Below are 25,461 nucleotides of genomic sequence, written 5' to 3' on the forward strand. Positions count from 1 at the left end.
TGGAAGCAGGAAAGCCTCCATGTAGGCGAAGTGTATGAAGCCTGCTGGGCCTTAGATAATATCTTGATCATCAATTCAGCTCACAGACAAGTCATGTTAGAAGATAGTCTCGACCCAGTGGACACGGGCAACTGGCTTTTCTTCCCAGGAGCTACAGTTAAGGTTTGAGCTCTCTTTTCCTCCTTCTCCTCCCTTTTCAACGCTAAAGTTAAATAAACCAAATTGTAAAAGAATAACTATTTGATCAAAACTACTTTTAAAGAGATGGTTATTACTTGTATTTGCCTTACCCTGCCTTTTAAGGACAGAAAGTCATTGGTATAAAATATTCATTTATTCAAGTATTTGCAAATTTAGAATGCTATGGAAGTACAACACACAACACTGAATCCAGTCTTGCAGAGACTAGACTAGACTAGAGTAGAGTAGGAAAGTCCAAGTAGAGACAAAGGGTAATTCGCAGTTGGCCAGGTGAGAGGAATAGTGTTTCTGGAACAGAAATCGCAAACGTGGAGGCTGGAAGGTGAGAGCAGAAAACAAAGTCTCGAACCAAGTTCAAAACAGCTGTTGTGTAGATTTTGAATTGAGATTTGTAAGTCTGGAGACATGGCCAGTGGCAAGACCTTAAAGGTCTTTCAAGCTGCTATAGAGCTTGAACTTTATCCTGAAGGTGTTAGGGAGCCGTTGAAGCATTTTAAACAAGAGCCAGACTTAATCAAATACGATTTTTGAAATATACTTTTGACTTCAGTGGAGGATGGAAGGGAAGGGGGAAAGAGTGCAAGCAGGGAGCCCAGATGTTGTCACTGTTGTGGTTGTGTTCCGTTGAGTCGATTCTGACTCATAGCGACTCTGTAGGACAGACTAGAACTACCTCATAGGGTTTCCAAGGAATGGCTGGTAGATTCGAACTGCCAGCCTTTTGGTTAGCAGCCTGAACTCTTAACCACTTCACCACCAGGGGTCCTGGGAGACCAAATAGGAAGCTTATAATGATAGTCCTATAGGAGATCACGTTAGCCAGAATTAGGGGAGAGAGGATGGGAAAATGTGGATGTATTTCAGAGATTTTTAGAAGAAGGAGTGGAGAAGATCGGGAGCTGATCGGGAAGATGCAGGAGTGGCAGGTGTCAAGGACCACTCCAGGTTTCTGGCTGGGGCAGCTGGGTGGAGATTCACTGAAACAGCAAACATAGGAGGAGGAGCAGGTTCACAGGAAGGTGATGAATTCACCTTGGACATACCGACCGTAAGGATCCTGGGGCAGGCAAGAAGAAATATTTGGCCAGAGGTTAGATACATAAGACAGAAACTCAAGGAAGATCTAGATTTGGGAATTATTAGCCTTTGGGAATTGAAATCATAGGCTTGCCCAGGAGATAAGTGGAATAAGAAATTGCACTTAGGCAATATGAAAAATGCCATTGGACCTTCCACTGGACCCTCTCACATATTCAGTGTATGAAAATAATGCACAAATAAGGCTTGGAGAATTAAAAAAAAAAAAAAGCTGTGACTTGCTGATGCCAAAAATATCATGTGCTGGAAGAGATAGGGTTACAGGAGGTATAGTAAGTAAAATATAAAGATCTAAGATGCTCACCTCCTTCTAATAATTTAAGTACTAGAAGAATAATTCCAGATTGTTTAGAGAACCCTTAACACAGGAGTTCCCCTCAAACAATAACTTCTTACATAACAAATCAAACATAAGTCATTTTTTCTTTAATTGGATGAAATTACACAAATTGACCAGCATTAGGAATAGGCATGACCTTTTCTCAATGCAAGAAAACAGCCAGTAACCCTTACGGAAACTTATTCTAACAAAGACTCTAAAACCATGGCCCTTTAGAGAGAGCCCATGGATTCCTTACATGTAGGTATTGAAAAGAAACTTTGTAAGGATATCCCAAGTCATATCACACTACCACTTGATTAAAGAGGGATTTCTGCTGTAATTGTTCAACACTGGCAAGGAGAGGAGCAAACCCAGGAAACACATGTGGACCTCAAGACCCGGAATTCACATCTTTTTCCCATGATGATCATTTATCATTTGGTCTCAGTACCCTTTGCTGCTTAAATGTACTTTTTCTGCCTCATTTTATAAGCCATTATACTAATCTAGTTATTCGGTTCCTTAATGCATGTTACTTCAGTACCACTCATGATAAAAATGCATGAAGTGTGGTTTTGCTTCAGTAGGAATGTTTAATTAAATTACAGCTTTATGTAGAATATACTTTTGCTTTGTGGTCCCTGATCCTACTCACAAACTTAACCACTCACACATTTGAGACAAGTCAAGTATCCTACAGATGTATCATAGCAGGAATGATTTATATCATCATCTTGACTTTAGCTGTCAGGTAGAAATTTTTCTCTGATGTTTCCTTTTAAAACTTCAAAAAAATACATTAATAAAATCTAAGCATTTGTCATTTTTGACTCATGTGCACAATCACCCATTTGCTTTCTGACTCAAACGTAAGAACATGAAGAAAAATTGCCTTTGACAAATGACGTGGAATTTTAGAAATAAAAATTGTTTATTTAAACTGCATGTAATTTATTTGTCAAATATTGTTCCTTTACTTGATGGCTTCTGAGATAAAAACTGAGTACAACCAATTAGAAAGTATATCTCAGTGTTTCTATTGGTCAAAGGACATGTTTTAAACATTACTTTATATGGACTCTTAGTTTTTAAGGTACTGTTTGTTTGTTTAACCTACAAGATATCATTTCTATTTTAATTAAAAGTTTCCAAGATGCTTCCATCTTAACCAAATCATTTAGTAAGTCGAACAGCAATTGAGAAAGTGTGCTTAATTATAAAAGAGTTAATTCACAGAAAAATTTCCAAGCACAGATAGAATTCTATTTGGACAAGTAATAATGGCTGCTTTTTAATGTAAGCATGCAGTTGACAAAAAATGACAGGTAAAATTCTAAACACTTCATTGGTTGTATCTCATATAATTTGATCCTTATAAACCTGTAAAGCAGGTGCTGTCTTAGCCCCATTTTACAGATGTGGAAACTGGATTATAGGGATGTTGATAACTTGTCCAAAATACACTTCTCACCAGTGGCAAGCCTGAATTCAAATCCAAGAATCTGACTTCAGAACTCTTGCTCCCAGTCATCACCTAGCTTTGTTTTTAACAGTAGTAGGTGTAAGTGTATATGCTTACTCTTTGTCCTGTGTTTTTTCCCACCATCTACATGTTAAATTATCTGCCCATTTTCTTCCCCATCACAGTCTGACTATAGGTGTAAAGATTTTTGTTTTTCTCATGTTTCTTGATCTTACTCCAGCTTTGTTCCGTGTGTACTGCATGTTCCTTCCTCTGGATGACTGATTTTTATCCACTAGAATTTAGCAAGTTGAGCCCAAGCACTGGTTGCTTCCCTCTATTCCACATTGTGACAACTGCGTTTGTTTTCACAACCTTAGTTACTGGTCCGTCTTAGATACTGACTGCTGGCATGAAGTGAACATAAGGAGATGGAAGTATTAAAATATTTCCCATATGAAGTCAGGGGGCACTCACAGTAAACCATACGGGAAGTGAACTAAAGTAGGGGCTGTGAGATTGTAGAGAAAAAGAAATCAACAGTCTAAAGATAGCAGACTGGCTGTGACAAGGACATATGAACCAAAGATCACGCAAAGGGATGCAACTGACAGAAACTCCACATCAAACCACATCATGCAACCCCATGCTTAAGACCTTTGATGGCTTTCTACGTAGGCCTAGAGGATAGAAGCCAGACTTCCAGCCATATAATTCAAGGCCCTTTCCAGTCTAGACCCACCCTAACTTTTCATCCTCATCTCCTGCCCCATTGTCCTCCCACCTCACAAATACAACACAGAATTTCACACTCCCATTCCTTTAGACGTGGTTTTCCACTTTCTTTTTCTCTGCCTAGTGATTTCTCCACATACTTTGGGGCCCAGTTCAAATGTCACTGCTCTGTGAAGTTTTAGCAAAACTAATGTCTCCCTCCATGCTGTATGGGTGTAACCGTTAGGTTGAACAAGCAGGACTTCTTGAGGTTAGGGTTAGCTACAGAAAACAACTTCATTATTTTTCTCCACTGAACATTTCCTTATCCCTGCCCTCTTTGCATGGAAACTAAGATAGGTCCCAAGACTTTCCTGATAGACAAAAAGTCACCCAGTAACTTTAGTCTCCCAAACAGTTCCAGTTCTGTAACAAATGCGACCAGTCTGAGGTAATAATCCAAACTCCAAGCTTCATCCATAGCTTCTTCCCTCCCCCAGCTTACATCTGCTGCAGTAGGAATGGGGATAGTGGTCAGCTTCTTCTCCCTCCTCACGCTCCAACACTAGCTTCAGCCTCTGAAGCCTCCAGGGCTGGGTCTGGAAGAAGGAGAAGAGGCAAGAGGCCTAGTATTGTTGTGAGCTGACATCACTAATCCCTGGACTTGGCAAGTGATCAAAGTTGGCTTTCTCTTGAGTATACCAATGAGCTCTTTGGAAACATCTCCCACTCCCAACCCCTGCCAAAGCGAGGGATCTCTCACCTGCAGTTTCCCACTACATCTCTCTGGCAGGAAGTGTATGCTTCCTCTCTTAGCCACTGGGCCCCTGGGTAATGACAGATTCTTTATGCTGAAGGCCGTTTGCCTCTCCAGGAAGCCCTTTTGGGCAGGATCTTAAACAACATAGACTGTCTCTTGTGTTATACATGGCCCATGCCTTGTCTGTGGTAAACCTCAACATTGATCCATCATCAGGAGGCAAATAGTTACTTCTAACTGCAGCCCTCTTCTTATATAGCCATCTGCCAGGCAACTCCAGCCACAGGTCCAGATGTCCTCGAAGTCCTTCCCACTGGGCTTGAAGTAAGGAGAAGTTACACTCCTCTCTTAACATGGGCATGGGTGGGACTCACAAAATACCAACAACTCTCCCTAAGGAAATCATCTCTCTACTGTCCAACTTCCTGCCCACTTCAACCTCAAGCTTGCATAATCTAAATTTGAGTGAGTGCTAAACCATTTCTATCACCTCTTTTGCTAGGTCCTTATAGTCCATACGTTGCCTTACTTTGGAATGTGGAGTAGTTGCCATCTATTTTCTCTTGGCTTCAGCCGAAACCAAGGCTAAAATAATTCTGTTTTAGCATTCTGCTACACTGGGCATATACCTCTATGATAGCATTTACAACACTGCTTTGTAGTTATTGACGTTTCTGTCTTCCCAGATAGAAGCTTAGCTCCTAAGCTCAGGGACTTTTTAAACCATTTTTAATCCCTAGTGTCTGGTACATGATAGACCATTATTAAACGTTAATTGAATGAGTAAAAAGTGAAAAAAAAATAAGATCTATCTTTTGAATAAAGAAGGTGAATTTTATATTCACTCACATGGAGGAGACTGAAAATATTATGAATGGTACTGGATATAGCAGTAGTGCTAAGAGAATGAGCTTAACTGCCTGAGTTCAAATCTTGGCTTCACCACTTACTATGTGATCTTGGCAAGCTAGTCAACCTCTCAGTTTCTCAGTCCTTGTATGTAATAGGAATAATAATAGTATTCATCTCATGTTGTGATGACTAAATAAGAAAATACGTGTAAAACCCTTAAAACAGTGCCTAGCACATAGAAAACAAACAAAAACAAACCTGTTGCCATCAAGTCAATTCCAACGTTTAGCAACTTTATAGGACAGAGTAGAACTACACCATAGGGTTTCCAAGGCTATAAATCTTTACAGAAGCAGACTGCCACTCTTTCTCCCACGGAGCAGCTGGTGGGTTTGAACTACTGACCTTTCAGTTAGCAGCCAAGCGCTTAACAACTGTGCCACCAGGGCTCCTTGAGCACATAGAAAGAACTCAATAAATGTGTGTTATCTTGACTGGAAATGTGAGAATAAGCTTTAGAAGGAAGTGACCATCGAGGACAGTGAATAGAAGGCAAAGGACTGAGCTGATACCTCCAATTATGAAGTAGGGAAAAGAATAGGATAGGAAAAATATGAACTTCAGAAATTATGTCATCCCTATATGTCTTTGGACCCCTGGTGGTGCAGTGGTCAAGAGTTATGGCTGCTAACCAAAAGGTCAGCAGTTTGAATCCACGAGCCACTCCTTAGAAACCCTATGGGGCAGTTCTTCTCTGTTCTGTATGGTCGCTGTGAGTCGGAATCAACTCAGTGACAGCAAGTTTGGTTTTTTGGTTTTATGTGTCATTAATGTAATATCAAAATCTAATACATTAAATCAGGTTGAACACAAGTATTGCCCATATGTATAACCTTTGGCAATCAAAATAAGAAACAATTTTCATTAGAATTAAGCTTCAATGCCATTCATGTACTTGGAATATTAGTAGTTTTTATTATTACAAGAAATACTTCTTAAGTGCTATTGTTCATAAAACAAGGGAATATAGAATAGTGAGTATGTAAACTGTCCAGCTGATGATCTTGAAAATAATGTTTGAAAGTGGCAGGTTAAATAGGAAAGATAAAAAGGAAGTCATTGGCATTCACAGTACGTATTCCTCCCTGTCTTCTTTAGATATTTCTTTCAGTCTCTTTGCAAATATTTTTCCCTTTCATCTGAGCCTGTCCTTATTTATCTAAACTAGGGCAGAATGATATAAGACCAAATGGAGTAATTAGCTTAAGAAATTTATGTGATCTGGTGAGTACCAGTTATAGGTCACCAGTTTACATCTGCACCAGGTTGGTAGAAGGCCATTACCATCTGGTGGCTCTTTAGTAATTAATATGAAACAGATCTATAGCAGTATCAGCTTTTAATGTACAACCCAGTCTTATATTTGTTGTGCTTTTTGATTTGGGGTTATAAAGTGGAGTAAGGTTGCAAGAGGTTACAGAATTAACAAGTTCTTCCTATACAGCCATCTGTGTTTCTCCCACATCCTCCTTGTCAGTCCATGGCCTTGCCTGACTCCTCTTCCAATGTTTTTCCAGAGAACTTGCCCATGTGGAAGAAAAGGAGGCCCCACATTTCCTACCGTGCTTCTAATTACCATTCTAATTTTTTATTTCCTGTGAATCCCTAAGTAGCCCTTTGTTCACTACCAAGTAGGCAGGGCTCTAAGCGCCAATAAACATAGTGCTGCAAGTCAAAAAGCTCCCCAGAGCACCACCCTCATTAGCGAGCTCCCAGAATAAGCAGATCACAGGCTTAGCAAGGCAAGGGGACTGAAAACCACCTGTCTTAATTATTGGTTGCAGTGATTTTGCCTTGTTTCACAGAATATTGCATCCTTTTTACTGTGGGGTGCAATTTCTAGAATCATCAAGAATCATTTGTGTCAGTTGTTCCTGTTCTAAAGATATGGGATATACTCTTATCAGTTCACCATCTGCAGTTGCTAGAAGAGCTATTGCTACCACAGCTGTCATCCCCCAGCAGCCCCTCTCTTTCAGGTGGCTATGGGTGTTTGTGCCTTCTCCTTACTCTGCCACATTTAAGAGTAAGAGGCACATTCATTCTGCCTGAAGTAGGGGAACGATTAATCTCAGGACAACTTCTGGTGCACCAAATCTGTGAAGACAGTCTTGGTTCTACCTTCAAGGTTTAAAGAACATAAATTGATCTTTTTTTATTTTTTTGGCCCCCTCCATTTAAGACATATAATATCAAGATTCAGCATGTCATTTTGGGTAGGATTCTCATATTCAGGAATGCTGTTGTCGTTAGGTGCCGTTGCGTCGATTCCAACTCACAGTGACCCCATGTACAACAGAACAAAACATTGCCCAGTCCTGCACCATCCTCACAGTCGTTGCTATATTTGAGCCCATTGTTGAGCCACTGTGTCAGTCCGTCTCATTGAGGGTCTCCCTCTTTTTTGCTGACAGTCTACCAAGCCTGATGTCCTTCTCCCAGGACTGATCCTTCCTGATAACATGTCCAAAATATGTGAGATGAAGTCTTGCCATCCTAAGTTCTAAGGAGCATTCTGGCTGTACTTCTTCCAAGACAGATTTGTTCATTCTTTTGGCAGTCCATGGTGTATTCTGTATTCTTCACCAACACCATAATTCAAAGGCATAAATTCTTTGGTCTTCCTTATTCATTATCCAGCTTTCCAATGCATATGAGGCAATTGAAAATACCATGGCTTGGGTCAGGTGCACCTTAGTCCTCAAAGTGACATCTTTGCTTTTTAACACTTTAAAGAGGTCTTTTACAGCAGATTTGCGCAATGCAATATGTCATTTGCTTTCTTGACTGCTGCTTCCATGGATGTTGATTGTGGATCTAAGTAAATGAAGTCCTTGAGAACTTCAATATTTTCTCTGTTTATCATGATGTTATTTATTGGTCCAGTTGTGAGGATTTTTGTTTTCTGTACATTGAGGTGTAATCCATACTGAAGGCTGTGGTCTTTGGTCTTCATCAGTAAGTACTTCAAGTCCTCTTCACTTTCAACAAGCAAGGTTGTGTCATCTGCATGACACAGGTTGTTAACGAGTTTTCCTCCAATCCTAATGCTGCATTCTTCTTCATACAGCCCAGCTCCTCACGTTATTTGCTCAGCATTCAGATTGAATAAGTATGGTGAAAAGATACAGTTCTACTGCAGTAATAATCAATAGTAATAGTAGTTATGATAAATAATAGCAATAATAATACTTATGGTACTATTAAAAGAGCCATGGTGGTAAAACAATTAAGTGCTCAAATGCTAACCAAAAGTTCAATAGTTCGAACCCACCCAGCAGTCTGTGGGATAAAGACCTGGCAACCTGCTCCTGTAAAGATTAAAGCAAAGAAAGCCCTATGGGGCAGTTCTGCTCTGTCACATGGGGTCACTGTGAGTCAGAATTGACTCATGACAACTACAACAACAACAACATAGTACTACTAGTAATAGTAATAATAGCATTCCCCAAGTGCTTTCTGGATGTCAGCACTGTGAGTAAGATCCAATCATCCAAGTGTTATAATTATAGTAGATGAGAACTGAGTGTCTATGAAGACCCTGACTATTCAGTGTTCAGTTTTCTTTGGACACTCTTGAAACATCTGCACAACTCCATAAAGTTATCCCTTTCCAACTCCTTAACCACACATCCTGGAATCAGAAAATCCTTAATTTCAGATTCAAAGAAAATCATTACATGTAAGTGCTTAGATGGTCAGCTTGGATTTGCTGCAGCTGCCTGCTGTCCAGAATTTAGCATCAAAGAGAGGAGCTACAAAGGCCAGTGAAGTACTCGGAGGAGAATCGAGAGACAGATGATTTAGGAAGAGCTGTGAGCAGGTTTGTTGTTGTTGTTTCTGTTTTCCTCATCCTTCGCTGATACTCCCTGAAGCAGAATTTCTGAATGGATCAGTATGCTGTGGAGGTGAAACTGGTCAGGCAGCTGCTTCATTTTGTTTGTGTGTTTGCTTCCATCTTTGGTGGCAGCCAAAATTGTTTTATTTTGATAACATTAATCACCCATGACTTCTTAATGTGTGTGTGTGAGAGAGAGACCAAGAGTTTTACTCACCATTAATAAATGTTTATATCTGCTCAGCTAGCTTGGTTAGCCTGAGTTTGCAAAAGCATAAATCACTGGTTTCTGTCACCTCTGGAATTGACCCACAGATTAAATGCAGATCACTGTGAGATAAATGCTGCTCCAGGTATTTTTTTATTTTTAAAAAATCTTCCCACTCTGATTGCTGTGCCTGCACCTGCTAATCTTTTTCTATTTATTACCCTAGTTCACTGTGTGGATAGCAAAGAATTCCAGATTACTCCTTCTACACATTTATGGCAACTTGTGTTAAGAAATAAATCAGTGCTAAATGTCACAAATGCTGTTATGAAGTTTTGTCCTTTGGAATAGGCTATGATTTGATCATGTGTATTTAAGAGAAATTCTCTTAAAAAGTAATTTATTAAATTTTGAAAATTTATGCCAAGGATTAGGAGTAACTAAGTATACAGAATTTAGAAGTGTCATGTCTTAATCTTCCCTCTTCTACTACTCCCATTTAAACTGACTTCTTCCCCTTTACCACATTTACTGTAGACAAATATCCAATAATAATGATAATTTTCCGGACTTAATAAACACTAAAAGACTCTAATGAAGACAATAGCCATTATATAAATCAACAACCCATTAAGGTTGTCCTTAAGTCAGAACAGAGGAGTCTATTAATTTTCTTACTGATCTTGTACCCTATGCATTTGCCAAATTTGTTATCCCAGTGGACACTATAGACAAGTCTCTAGTCCGAAATAAGAATTGGAGCCTTCATTCTGGGCTTCTGCTGTCATCTGTCCGATACTATTGTCACACATTGCTCAGTTGTTAATGGAGAACAAAGGTCACTATGTCCAAATTATGAAAAAAAATGCAAATTAATTTGTTTTAAAAAGTTCAAGCTTTAGCACAAGTTGAAGCTAATGGAAAATATAAAACTAATAGTGAAATGAATGAACACAGTCAAAGCAGAATTCATTTCTAAGCCCACTTTTGGGGAATATAACCTCCTGGCAGAGTAGTGCCTGTCTCCTACAATGCCCAGTTTACCTCCCATGCAATATTCCATTGGGAACCCCAGGAAAAGATTTTAACAACCCATTGGATGATTTTATTTTTTAGAGTGTAAAAGTCAAATGGGAGGACATCAGATTTGCTTTATAAAAATGTGTTTTGCAGATCGCTGTGCTGGAAACTGTCTAATCTGTAACTTAGAGGATTTGGGTACTGGCTTTCTAATGAGGATAAACTTGAGCTCAGTAAGACTTGTGGCTAGTCCATGTTCCCATGTCTCTTTCTATTAAGAACCAGAATGTGAACTACGATTTTCTGGCCAGATTCCAGCTTGGTTAATTGCATGCTGTCTACCTAAATTCCCTTTGCTTGGAATGTTCTTCACTTTGGATAATATCACTCTTATCATGTTTCACCCAAGGGGTAGGTACCTGATATTGTAGAATGAGCCAGAATATAATTTGTTTAACTATTAGAGTACTTTGGGGCTGAAGGGTTAAACATAAGTAGCATACTTTTCACAATCCCCCCACCAATGTGGCTTATTTATACAGTAATTAACATGGAATAGTATTAGTGAAACATGGAAATGAGCCAGATCGCCATGTTAAGAGTGGCCTATAACATAAAAAGAAACAATTTTGATAAAATCTACAGAAAATCACCATTGAAACAAATCCCCAGAGCCTCATCACCAATATACCTTTTTTCCTGAAGCTGACACATTTAATCACTAATAATGTTATTTTAAACATGATATTCAGTAAGTGAAATTAATTTTATCCTGTACAAACTTTAAAAGCATAGTAATATCCTCCATCATATTTGTATCTAGCACAGTGCCCAGGAGAATAACTTGCATTAGTGTCACTCATTAAAGTAAGGTTTGTTAAATGAATGAATGATGATAGGGGGCAAAAAAAAAGGAGGCAATTCACCGTTACTGATGTCCTAAGATTCACCAGTCTTTAGGGCAGGCATGTTACCTACAGTATCTCAGCTAATCCTCACAATTACCCCCATTTCACAGATGAAAAAACAGAGGTTCAGAGAGGCCAAATGACTTCCCAAGATAAAACAGTTTTGAGTTTCGAAGTCAAGCCTGTTTCACTACAAAACTTGGCCCTTTCTCTCCATGTTATCTTGCAGCCTCCTTGTACCTGGTTTCCTTGGCCTTAATTTGAGGAGGCAAGTCTGAAAACCTTGGACACTGTGAAAGTCAAGTTGATTCTCACAGACAAGGTTAACAGCTGCCCTATGGAATTTTACATTGTTACTCTTCCTCTCATTACTCCAATTCAAATCTGTCACTGTTGCCATTTTGGAGTTGTCATAACTATTGCCAAGTAATTATACACTTGTCACAAAATATACCATAAATTGAATCTTTATGAATCTTAGTACAAAGTGGTTCAAATGTGAATGCTTATTGAATCCAGAAAATAATGAGGAAAAACACTTTCTAAGCTCCCTAAAATTCACTCACCATGGCTGAATCTATTGTGTTGACTAGAAGAGAAAATGCACTTCGGCCCTCCTGCACCTGGACTGTGTTCATAGCCAAGTTTTTGTTTTTTTTAACTGGCATTAAATTACTTAGAAATTGAATGTGTGGAAAATGGTATAAATTCATTTTGGCTCATGAGAGAAATCATTCTCTACCTATGTTGATGTTTTTTATAGCACGGAAGTCTGTACCTTTAAAGTTCATTGAACTAGGCTGTAGGAAATAAATGTTTCTGTATGCTAACTGCTATAACACAGTAAAAGACTTAAGAAACAAATGAAATGTCGGCTGTAAGTCAGTTTCTGATAACTTATTCACACATCTCACTTTAGTCCAGAAATTCCTATATCAATATATTTTATTTCCAGCCACACCGTGGCTAAATTTATGGCTCTGCCAACAATGCCATTTTAATTAATTTTATTCATCTTATTTATCTTTCCTCTGCTTCTCATATCTCATCTGTTTGCATTGCCTAGATTTTAATTAAAAAAACCTCTCCTCTCTAAGGAGCAATCTGAAGTGGCAAAAATAATCACTTAAAATATTACAGTCATTAAAAAATTGGCCATGGTGGAAGCCACGCATTTTCAATTTTCCTACAAATGATGTTTTAGCTTCCTTTTAAAGTGCACTTTGTGTCTGAATTGTCTGCCACCAGCCAACTTGGCTATCAAAAATGGTCTTCCAGCTGGGTGGGCTGAGTGACAACTCCTTAATGGAGGAAATGGATGGCTCTCTGCTCATGTGGAGGGGAAGGCATACCAGACAGATTTCATTCCATCTGCCACCAGCTCTCTGCAAGCTGGCATTGCCGAAATGCCCAGTATCATCATTCCAACAAAAGGGATATTGTCAAAAAATAAATTGTAAGGCTACAGATGCCTGAAAGAATCATTAGGGCCGTTAGACCCCAGGGAGATAATATTAAGAGGTACATCAGTGTTCATCTTTGATGGAAACCTGATTAAACAATGGTGGAGGCAATTGCAAATACTTTTACAATTACAAGGGTGAAGTCATTAACATTTTCAGCAAAATATAGGGAGCAACCCTAGAAAAACGCTATCCTGAATTGTGGCCAAGCACTTGTTATATTGAGGAATTTGCACTGATGTTTCCTGTTGATGCTTTTCTGAATGGCAAATTCTTGTCACTTGGTTACACTGTGTTCTGATTGTCAAGTTAAGGAAATCCATTCAGCAACAAAGTAGGAAAATATTTGTGATGGACAAATAGAAATAAATAACAACTATAGTTAAGAGATTTTTAAAAATTGGAAATCTACTAGTACTTAGAAGTATAAAGTGTATGTCATTGGTCAATTCTAAAATGAAACTTAAAGGAAAAGAATCATAAGATCATCCTGATGCTGAAAAGGCATTTGATAAAATCTAACACCCTTTCCTGATTAAAAACTCTCAGCAAAATAAGAATAAAAGGGAAATTCCTCAACATAATTAAGGGCATATATGCAAAACCAACAGCCAACATTTTTCTCCATGGAGAGAGATTGAAAGCATTCCCCTTGAGAACAGAAACAAAACAAGGATGCCATTATCATCACTCTCATTCAGTATTGTACTAGCAGTCCTAGCCAGAGCAATAAAGCAAGAAAGAGAAATAAAGGGCTCATTTGGGAAAGGAGAATAGAGCTAAACAAAGCTAACAGTGAATCTTCCCTTAAAGTTCAAAGACAGGATTAAGATGTTTACAGTACAAGGGCTAACACTGACTGTTCTCATCTTCTGCCCTGTTTGAGTTTAGCTTTGGTATGGAGTTTTGTTCCTTTACTTCATATTGGTAAAGAACAGCTCAGCTCACTCTCTATAGAAATAAGAAAAATATGTAGAAAACTTCAGCATTCTGTCCTTCATGGACACTTCCCAAAGACAAATCCTACTAGTTTCTAGATCCTACTAGTATGAGTATTGCTTAACACTCAAAGTGAGTATTAATTTTTTCAGATTGCCTTCTTCATACTTGCTATGAGAAATATTATTTGTGTTTCATATACTGGCACTGCTGGGTTTATAGTTATAAAAATGTATATTTGATAGCCAACTTGCAGTAGTTATACAATGACAGATGGTCTTCAACTAATAAATATGTTTGATAACACCAAAATAACTAACAAAAGTTCTTTAAAATATACCTTAAATTTTCTACTACACCAATTCATTTTAATTTTGTGAGACCAGTCTAACAATATTATATCTAGTTTTCTAATGATTTAGTTTTTGTAGATAAATTTTATATTTCAACCAAATTAAAATATATCCAAAATACATTAATAATATAAATATTTGAAAGCAAAACACAATTAGGTATAACACCAAGTCTTAAAATATCAGCAAGTAATTATAAGGTAAATGGAACCAAAATTGAAATAATTAAATTGATACTTGGCCAGCTATGACCAAGATTTTATGTTGTGATTCTTTCTTTTTATCGCTCAAATACAGCTTTTAAAATTTTAGTTTAAATTGTTCTCTCTTCACATGTATCAATATTTCATGTAAACCATTTCCTGGGACAGTGACTTAATGTGTCCTTGCCTTTACTTAAAGCCAAGTAAACGTAGCCCACAGTTGATTAGGATTCCAGGATCTCAAAGTAATTGTGAAGGCTTTTATTTAGAGTTCAGTGGATTTATTATTAGGAAAGTCATCTGTGTTATTCTGGTTAATATGTGTTGTTTTATAGGATACAAAGTAGTAAAGGCTCCTTGGGTTTGTTATCACTCGTCAGTTTCTATTTACTATTAACTAAACTGAAGCCTAGCTTTGTTATCAATATGTGTGGGTTAAGGATCAGATATAATGAGCTCATTTTGGCATCAATGAATAATCAGTATTTATTGCAGTGTAAAGATTCTCAGGCAGTTGATGCATGCCATATTACTAAAAATTATTATTATTATCTAAAATGATGACAGGACCCAGTGGATATGCCTTATGTCTTAGTGCTGTGAAATTATTCCCCCAAGAGAATATGCTCCTACTCTCTTGAACTTCTAGAAGCTTCTGGAAGCTTCACTTACTCTTTCGGTCTAGTAAAGAGTCTCATTCCTTCCCATTTGATTTTACCAGCTATTATCAGTTTAGCTGTTGTAAAACATTTCTTTGCACACATCACTCCCTGGTTTTAGAACACCAGTGTCAACACAATAGTATCCAGATCCCTTAGACTACCATTTAGGATCCTTTACAGATGGGTTGCAGTCTGCTCTCAAAATTGTGCCTACTCATTCCCTGTAGGAACGCTATGTCCTTTCTCACCTTTGTGATTAATTCACATTTGTCATCCCACTTGATTTCTCTCCACTCTTTAAGGCCGGTTGAAGACTTGCTCATCCATGAAGACTGCTCATCTAGACCTGCCCTGGACACAGTGATTCCCACTCTCTCTCACTCATTGGCACTTACCATATGCTGTTTTGTATTGGGACTTACCTTTGACATATCTCAACTAGACTGAGATTTTTTGAGAGCAAAGATTATGAAATATTATACTTTATTATAAACATTTCCCTCCAGTACTTCCATAATGCCTTGCACATAGTGAGTTCTTGGTAAAAGATTGATTACCAGAAATGATGAAACTATATCATTCATTCAACTATTGGCAAATATTTTTGAACATGTATTATATGCTAGGAGCCCTGGTGGCACAATGGTTAAGCATTCGGCTGCTAACCAAAAGTCTGGCAGTTCAAATCCACCAGCTGCTCCTTGGAAATCCTATGGAGCAGTTCTACTCTGTCCTGTAGGGTCACTGAGAGTCAGAATCAACTTGACGCAATGGGTTTTTTGGTATTATATGCTAGGCACTGTGTTAAGACCTAGAATACAGCAGGGAACAAAATGAACATGGTCCCTGTGCTATAGAACTTACAGTCACAGGGCCTAGCTGATAATGTCTATCCAATTATTCTTCTTTATTTATATTTCATTTTGAGAATATATAAAACTTAAAAGAATGTTTGATCCTTCATTTATTAGCATTTCTCTATATATAACTTATTACAAAAAATAATATAAACTCAGTAATTTTTAAAGTAGATAGTTTACCCAGGTCTCGAGTTTGATCTTGCCTTTGGTTATTAACTTATCTAAGATTCAGAAATTCTAAGCTGAAAAACAGGTTAAAGAAAGTATCACAAGAAATTATTTCTTTAATTCTTTTTAAGCCTAGTGTTCTTTTGGAGAATAACAAAGTTTGTTTCCCAGCTATTCACTGGAATATCATGCACTTCTTAGCTCTAGTCAGAAATTTTTTACTCAAAAGTAAGCAGAGAATATGAGACCATATCCAAGATTACTTTGACCTTTTCTGTATTTCATGTTTTGATTAGCTAACTATTCTACTCATACCCCATTTACAGACAAGTTCTGAAGGGCTTGGATGGCAAGCCAGAAATATATGGAATATTGAAAAGGTCAGTGTGATTTAGCCCATAACCACAGTATTGAAAATATATGTCAAGTCATTATCACATTTAGGTCCCACGACAAGGACTGTAGTAAAGATGGGAAATTATTCCAATTAAAATATTCTTGTTTCATACCGAAGGCTGAGATGGCAAATCTCAAATGTCCTCTTGGCTCCTTCTTTGTGATAACTTAATAAGTTAGAAAGAAATTGTAATTGAATTAAACAAGGCAAAAAAGAGGTAACTAGCTCTTTTGATTTGAGAGTCCATCATAGAGGGAATAATATAATGACTTTTCTAAAAACTCTAATTATACATGAGTAAGACAGATACAGCTACAAAACCAATTCAACAGCCACCCCATGCTCTCTTTTTATCTACAGCATAGCTGTCAGTCAGACGGGAACTCCATTTATTTCCATGGAAATGAAGGCAGTGAGTTCAATTTTGCCACCACCCGGGATGTAGATCTTTCTACTGAGGATATTCAAGAGCAATGGTCAGAAGAATTTGAGAGCCAGCCTACAGGGTAAGTAATTATTATCTCCCATGCTGTGTATAGCACTTACATTCATGCCACTGGGCATGTTTTAAATGCACATTGTGAAATAACAAAAGCATGCTTTTATCAACACTCATGATTCTTATTATGGAGAAGCTGAAAGAAGTATACTTATCCTAAACTAATAAAGAACATTTATTCTTTACTAAGTAATCAACTATTTTAATGCATATGAAATACTTGTGATTACAAAACCTAAATTTCAGTTGAATCACATATCTCAACCTAGTTTATTCAGCTTTTACTGAAAGAGAGGCTGTTTTGTTTTGTGTTTCAGTATTTATGGAATGCAAAATCTTCCTGCTATTATTTTGAGACTTTCAGTTGTCTTCCTAGTTCTGAAATTTATAGATGTCACTGCCTGATATTTGGTGAAATCTATAAAAATTATTTAGAGGATAAATTTTATCTTTGAGAGATTTATAAAAGAATAATTTGGGGCTGAAGTGGCTGTACAAGAGACCTGAATGGCGAGAATGTTTTGATGGTGGTGTTTTCTGTCTGCATTGATCTTTGTTCCTTCTCCTGGGTCCTTTGTCTCTAAGATATCTCCTACTAATTGAGCAGCACTTTTGGAAGCTTAAGCTGAAGAAATTAATATGTTCAGAGAATCAAAATTCATAAGGTAGTATGAGTTGGAAGGAAAATCTAGAAATTTCCTTGTTATCACAGCTTTTTTTTAGCAATACTTACATGTGATCAGAACACCGAGTCCTTATTATTTGTGGATATTTTCTAATAATCTGATGAGTATGAATGAAACTAGCTTAAAATATAAATTTCATAATGAATATTAGATAGCAATAATTTAACTATCAACTATGAGAAACTTTTCTAGAACACAATGTTTGAGATATAGTCATGTCTCTCAATCTCAATAAGTTAAATAAAACTGGATTGATTATATGCCTGAGTAGCAAGAAGGCCAATATTCCTCTTTTGCCCCCCTCCCACCCCATCTTTTCTCCTGAAGAGGCATATCTGATCATTTGTCAGGGCCACCACATTGCTGTGATGCTTTGCTGCCACATTGGGCTCTGTCACTGTTGAATGCTGGATTTCTACCTCAGCTGACCCAGCTCTGCTCTTCCCTGCCTCAGGGACATCTCTCAGGCCCAGCCTCTGGCAGAGGCCAGGATAAGCTTATGAAAGAGATTGGTGTTCTGAGTACCTACAGCCCCTCAGGGCCCACCATTGACGGTCCAGACCTTGTACCAGTGTTCAGGCCGTTCAGTCCACAAAGTCCTTCTCCTCAAAGGTTCCTGTCAACCTTGAGGCTCCGTGTTCATTGTGGCTCAGGTGTCTCCTTTAAGGACCAGAAATCACTGCTCCTACTTGTAGTCCCTAGGATCCCCACAGGAGTCAGCCTGCTTCCTTTTTAACCCTTAGAATACACAAGGGCTCATTATACTCCTCTCACAGACCCTCACGCATCTGTCAGTTTGTCGTACTGTAGTGGCTTGCATGTTGCTGTAATGCTAGAAGCTGTGCCACTGGTATTCAAATACTAGCAGAGTCATCCATGTGGACAGGTTTCAGTGGAGCTTCCAGACTAAGACAGACTAGGAAGAGGACCTGGCAGTCTACTTCTGAAAAAATTGACCAGTGAAAAACTTATGAATAACAGTGGAACTATGTCTGGTATAGTGCCAGAAGATGACACTCTCAGGTTAGAAAGCACTCAAAATACGAGTGGGGAAGAGCTGCCTCCTCAAAGTAGAGTTAACCTTAATGACGTGGATACAGTAAAGCTTTTGGAACCTTCATTTTCTGGTGTGGCACAACTCAAAATGAGAACAGCTGCAAACATCCATTAATAATCAGAACAAAGAATATACGAAGTATGAATCTGAGAAAATTGGAAGACATCAAACGTAAAATGAAATGCATAAAGATTGATAGCCTAGGCATTAGTGAGCTGAAATGGAGTGGTACTGGCCGTTTTGAATCGGACAATTATATGATCTACTATGCCGGGAATGACAAATTAAAGAGGAATGGCATCACATTCATCATCTAAAAGAACATTTCAAGATTTATACTGAAGTACAGTGCTGTCAGTGATAGGATAATATCCATATGCCTACAAGGAAGACCAGTTAATATGACTATTATTCAAATTTACACACCAACCACTAATGCCAAAGATGAAGAAATTTAAGATTTTTACAAACTTCTGCAGTCTGAAGTTGATCAAACATGCAATTGAGATGCATTGATAATTACTGGTGATAGGAATGCAAAAGTTGGAAATAAAAAAGAAGGATTGGTAGCTGTAAAATATGGTCTTGGTGATAGAACCAACGCCAGAGATTGCGTGATAGAACCAACGCCGGAGATTAGAACCAACGCCAGAGATTGCATGATAGAACCAGTGCTGGAGATTGCATGATAGAATTTGCAAGACCAATGATTTATTCACTGCAAGTAGTTTTTTTCAACAACGCAAATGATAATTATACTTGTGTACCTCACCAGATGGAAAACACGGGAATCAAATCAACTACATCTGTGGAAAGAGACTATGGAGAAGCTCAATATCATCAGTCAGAACAACGCCAGGGGCCAACAGTGAAACATATCATCAGTTTGTTTATATGCAAGTTCACCTTGAAGTTGAAGAAAATTAGAACAAGTCCATGAGAGCCAAAATAAACCTTGAGTATATCCCACCTTAATTTAGAGACCATCCTCAAGAATAGATATGATGCATTGAATACTAATGACCAAAGACCAGATGAGTTGTGTAATGACATCAAGGACATCTACATGAAGAAAGCAAGAGGTCATTAAAAAGATAGGAAAGAAAGAAAGGACCAAACTGGATGTCAGAAGAGACTCTGAAACTTGCTCTTAAACATAAAGTAGCTAAAGCGAAAAGAAAAAACGATGAAGTAAAAGAACTGAACAGAAGATTTCAACTGGCAGCTCGAGAAGACAAAATCAAGTATTATAATGAAATGTGCAAAGACCTGGAGGTAGAAAACCAAAAGGGAAGAACATGCTTGGCATTTTTCAAGCTGAAAGAACTGAAGAAAAAATTCAAGCCTCGAGTTGCAATACTGAAGGATTCTGTGGGGAAAATATTAAAGGATGCAGGACGCATCAAAAGAAGATGGAAGGAATACACACAGTCACTGTATGTAAAAGAATTGGCTGATGTTCAGCCATTTCAGGTGGTAGCATATGATCAAGAATTGATGACACTGGAGGACGAAGTCCAAGCTGCGCTGAAGGGAATGGCAAAAAACAAGGCTCCAGGAATTGACAGAGTACCAATTGAGATGTTGCAACAAATGGATGCAGCACTTGAGCTGCTCACTCGTCTGTGTCAAGAAATTTGGAAGACAGCTACCTGGCCAACTGACTGGAAGAGATCCATATTTGTGCCCATTCCAATAAAGCGATCCAACAGGAGGCAGAAAGTATCTAACAATATCATTAATATCACACACAAGTAAAATTTTGCTGAAGATCATTCAAAAGCAGTTTCAGCAGTACATTGACAAGGAACTGCCAGAAGTTCAAGCCAGATTCAGAAGAGGACGTGGAATGAGGGATATTATTGCTGATGTCGGATGGATCTTGGCTTAAAGCAGAGAATACCAGGAAGATGTTTACCTGTGTTTTATTGACTATACAAAGGCATTCAACTGTGTGGATCATAACAAATTATGGATAACATTGCAAAGAATGGGAGTTCCAGAGCACCTAATTGTGCTCATGGGGAACCTGTACATAGACCAAAATGCTCTGTCATTCTAACAGAACAAGAGGCTACTGCATGGTATAAACTCAGGAAAGGTGTGCATCAGGATTGTACCCTTTTACTATACTCATTTAATCTGTATGCTGAGCAGGTAATCTGAAAGGCTGGACTGTATGAAGAACGTGGCATCAGTCCTGGAGAAATACTTATTAACAACCTGCTATATACAGATGACACAACCTTGCTTGCCAAAAGGGAAGAGGACTTGAAGCACTTACTGGTGAAGACCGAAGACTACGGCCTTCGGTATAGATTGCACCTCAACCTATAGAACACAAAAACCCTCACAACTGGACCAGTAAGCAACACATGATAAATGGAGGAAATATTGAAGTTGTCAAGGATTTCATTTTACTTCGATCCACAATCAACACCCATGGAAGCAGCAGTCAAGAAATCAAATGATGTATAACATTGGGCAAGTCTGCTGCAAAAGACCTCTTTAAAGTGTTAAAAAGCAAAGATGTCACGTTGAGCCCGAAGGTGGGCCTGACCCAAGCCATGGTATTTTCAATTACCTCATTTGCATGCGAAAGCTAGACAATGAATAAGGAAGACCGAAGAATTGATGCCTTTGAACTATGGTGTTGGTGAAGAATATTGAATATGCCATGGACTGCTAGAAGAATGAACAAATCTGTCTTGGAAGAAGTACAGCCAGAATGCTCCTTAAAAGCAAGTATGATGAGACTTCGTCTCATGTACTTTGGACACGTTATCAGGAGGGACCACTCCCTGGAGAAGGTCATCATGCTTGGTAGAGGGTCAGTGAAAAAGAGGAAGACCCTCAATGAGATGTATTGACACAGTGGCTGCAACAGTGGGCCCCAGCATAGCAAGGACTGTGAGGATGGGGCAGGACTGGGCAGTGTTTCGTTCTGTTGTACATGGGTCGCTATGAGTCAGAACTGACTTGAAGGCATCTAACAACACAGACCAAAGAAGTCTAAGGAATCTAAAACCACGATGACACACAGAAGTCAGTTTACCTACCTTCCTGAGATAGAAGACTCGTCGCCATCTTATCAATTCTATCTTTCTGACCCCTGATATGACCAATCCAACTCCCCTTCCAAGTTAGGGAGTTTTACTGACTAGGAGGGAGCCCCCAACTTTGAAGCACTAGAGGCTTGTTCACCCCCACTCCTTGATCTCTCCAAGCTAATACTATCCATACGTCAGTGATGTATCATCCTCTTCAGTGAGATCCACATCCTCTGGGAATTCAAATAATACCCCATTGATACCCAGCCTTTGTCCTACTAAAGCAGGGATAGAAAGCGCAAATTTAATACCCAGTAGTACTTTCTGTTACACACATAAATCCCAATATCTATCTCACTCTATCTCTATCTCTCCATTAAAACTCAAAGTCTTTAATGTACTTACTCATATTCTTTTTTTTTTTAGAGGGAGAGAGAAATTTATTTTTACCTATGAACTTCATAGTCAGGTGTTCTCTCTCTAAGAGTTCTTTTTTTAACTTGTTGTATTGTCAAATCTGTTCTGTAAAAGAATAAAAGAAATGCTTTACTGAGAATATTTATGATCCATCCAGTTCTCTGTTAATAACACTAGTGGAGATTTTGTACAAAAACATGGAAAATCCCTTCATGAGTTAAGGTTGTAAGAGAATTTATTTGATACTGAAAGCAACCAAACATACTTTAGAAAATTAATGTACTAGTCCGGAGACATAAGTGGCAAAAAAATTCCAACTAACAGAGTAGACGTTCAGTTTTCACACAGCAGTAATGACACAAGAGAATTTGTAGCTACAACTCAATCAATCATCTTCAAAAAAAAAAAAAATTAGAAAAGCATTTATGCCTGGAAAAGGAGCTAAAGTCAGAACAGACACAGAGGAACCACAGAGTAAGTTCCATTCACTAAATGACTCGGGTGGTTTCAATCAAGCTCTTTGGACATTTCTGAGGACTGAGGATTTATCAAGGTTTTGGTCACAGTTGAGAAGCTTTTACTTTCAGGCTATGGATTGTCATCAGGTTTTTCTTCCAATAACATACAATAATGCCCTTGACAGAAGCACTGTGCCACTCTAACTGGTTCACAATTGATCCCTCTGAGTTCTAAAAGTGGTTCAATTATTCTAGCAGCTGCCCCTTAGGTTTATTTGTACCTTTTGCCCCTAGGATCTCAGACCATCTTACCCAGAATTACCTCACTCATTCTCTCATCTGGTGGACCAGCTATGAAGCTGGCATTATGTTGTAAAGTTATAAGAGGATAACGAGAGGACCTGGTATTTTCTGTGCTTCTGGTGGTGGTAAGAATGCTGAGTTATGCAAAGTGTTTTAAGTGTGTGTGTGTGTGTGTGTGTGTGTGTGTGTGTGTGTGTTCTCCTCACACTCACTAAGCCTCTAATGATGCTTTCTTGGTCTAGAAAAGAGTGCTGTTATAATAATTTTTAATAATGACTTCAGAAAAAAATTATGCCACAAAATCACATTAATGTGAAGCATTTTTACCTAGGGTAAGATCTAACAAAGAATAACCGATTAAGAATTCTGATGGTGAAATTCTTGATGAGTTCTGTTTTCTCAGCCAAGTTTACTGAATATTTGTCTCATTCTTCTCAACCATCACCACCCACACAGGCAATTTATCGTTACAAGCTCACCTGCTGAACTAGATAGAAAGCATAGATATTAAATCCCCATTCTGTTCAAGAGTGACCAGTTGCATTGATTGAATTCTACAGCTTTGAGGTCCATTTTTTTAAATTATAATTTAATTGTAAATTTAAATTGTAAATACAGATATAATACTTTCCTCTCTTTTAGCTGTTTTTTCTCCCATAAAAATTACGAGAATAAAAAGAACATGTAATCCTCTCTAATAGTGTTTTCTAAACACTTATATAAACGGCTGTTTGCAGAATAATAAAAAAAGAACGATAAGAAAGCCACTAGGTCACTATGACTTTTTTGGATAATACTTTCCCAAATATCCCTGTTTTCCTACTATTTGAGCCAAAGTATTTGATCTTAAATCACAAGGATGCAAGAGCTGTTAACCTTTTACATCATTAACCTGTCTCAAATCCAACAGATCAGTTTATTTTTTAAAGTGGGGTTTTAAAGTGTCTTTTTTTCTTTTTCCTAAAGACACATGTGTTCCTTCAGCAAGAGAGAAACTATAATAGATAAACTGATAATTTATGTGAGTCCCTCTGAACTTTGGCTTAACTTTACAAACACATCATTTAATTAGCAACTACCATGTCTCACCTAGCTGAGGCTGCGTTTAGCAGGGAGGGTGCTTTGTATAAAAACACATTTCTGTAACACTGAATTTGTATGCTCATCTTTCATCCCAAATGCAAACATTTAATGTTTTTATTATTCAAATAAAATCTATTTCATTGCTGTCACCAAAGTATTCATGCTAAGCAGAAATTCCAAAAATGTAAAGAATATTAGAAGATCGAATCAAGAAAACGTGTTCCAGTCTCCCCTACCTCTTCCAAATCCTTGGAAATTACAGATAATGAGCAAATGAGTCTACAATGGCACTGCAGAACAAGAATGTGTACCTTAGTTGGGTCAGGAATTATGAAAGACTGCAAAAAAAAATTAAAATGAGAAGATAGGATTTGATGGAAAGAAGAAACTAAAGCCCAAAACACAGGGTAAAGAAGACACTACAAAAGGCCACTCCACACCGTTCCAGGTCATAGATGCTGGGCACAGGAGTCAGCATAGCATGGGGGTCTGGAGTACCAATGTAGGGATGCTAACTGGGTGAGTCACTCTCTGTAACTACTTCCAAGCAGGGGTTTTTGCCACCCGAAAAAGCAATGAATGTGGACACTTGGACTGGAAAAGTAGGACATCAAGCAGAATGAAGAACCGGCATGGAAGTCCCACCCAAGAGCCCATCTACACTTCTACAGTGAGACTAAGATAGATTAAGGAGCCCTGGTGGTGCTAACAGTTAACTGTTTGGCTGCTAACCAAAAGGCTGGAGGTCAAATCCACCCAGCGGCTCTTTGGGAGAAAGACCTGGTAATCTGCTTCCATAAAGATTACAGCCAAGAAAACCCTATGGGGCAGTTCTACTCTGTCACATGAGGTCACTATGATTCAAAAATCCACTTGATGGCACCTAACAACAAGATAGAATAGCAAATACAAATTTAAGCAAATAATCTAGAATCACCAAATCTGAAGAAAATCAACCCTATAAAAAAGAAGCATCAAACTAAAGAACTAAGAACTGGAAAAATGGAAATAATAGAAAAACAAATGAAGATTTTATAATTAATATCCTCAAAGGGAAAAGAGAGTATACTGCATTTCTGAAACTAGAACAGGTTTATATGAAAAAAAAATCATCAGTTATAGATGTGGGAAATGAAAAATAAATGAAAATTGGAACAAATTTAATAGACTTTTTTCCCTGAATTTCAGTATATGTATACCTGAAGGACAAATTAGTGAGAAGGGAATTTGCATTTTGAGGTCTTTCAGAAACTAAGAGTCATTAGATATAAGAAAAAGAGATGTAAAATATGAGAAAAAAATTGGCATTACTAAAATTAAACATAATACGAATTCTAGAAGGAGAGTTTAGATGGAATGCATGGAATGAAATATTCAAAGAAATAATTGAAGAAAATTTTCCAAGATAAAAAAAAGAAGA

The 25,461-nt window shown here is 38.0% G+C and overlaps 1 protein-coding gene across 1 annotated transcript in view; it reads left to right on the forward strand.

Moving 5' to 3' along the window:
- RELN (reelin) overlaps positions 1–25,461 on the forward strand; it is a 551,032-nt gene that overhangs the window by 319,093 nt on the left and 206,478 nt on the right. Inside the window, exons 12-13 of the mRNA XM_004390724.1 lie at positions 7–162; positions 16,849–16,994. Of these exons, the coding sequence (XP_004390781.1) occupies positions 7–162; positions 16,849–16,994 (302 nt within the window). The remainder of the gene's footprint in view (positions 1–6; positions 163–16,848; positions 16,995–25,461) is intronic.

Source organism: Trichechus manatus, unplaced genomic scaffold, assembly GCF_000243295.1.
Source record: "Trichechus manatus latirostris isolate Lorelei unplaced genomic scaffold, TriManLat1.0 scaffold00326, whole genome shotgun sequence".
In the NCBI taxonomy this organism is placed as follows: domain Eukaryota; kingdom Metazoa; phylum Chordata; class Mammalia; order Sirenia; family Trichechidae; genus Trichechus; species Trichechus manatus.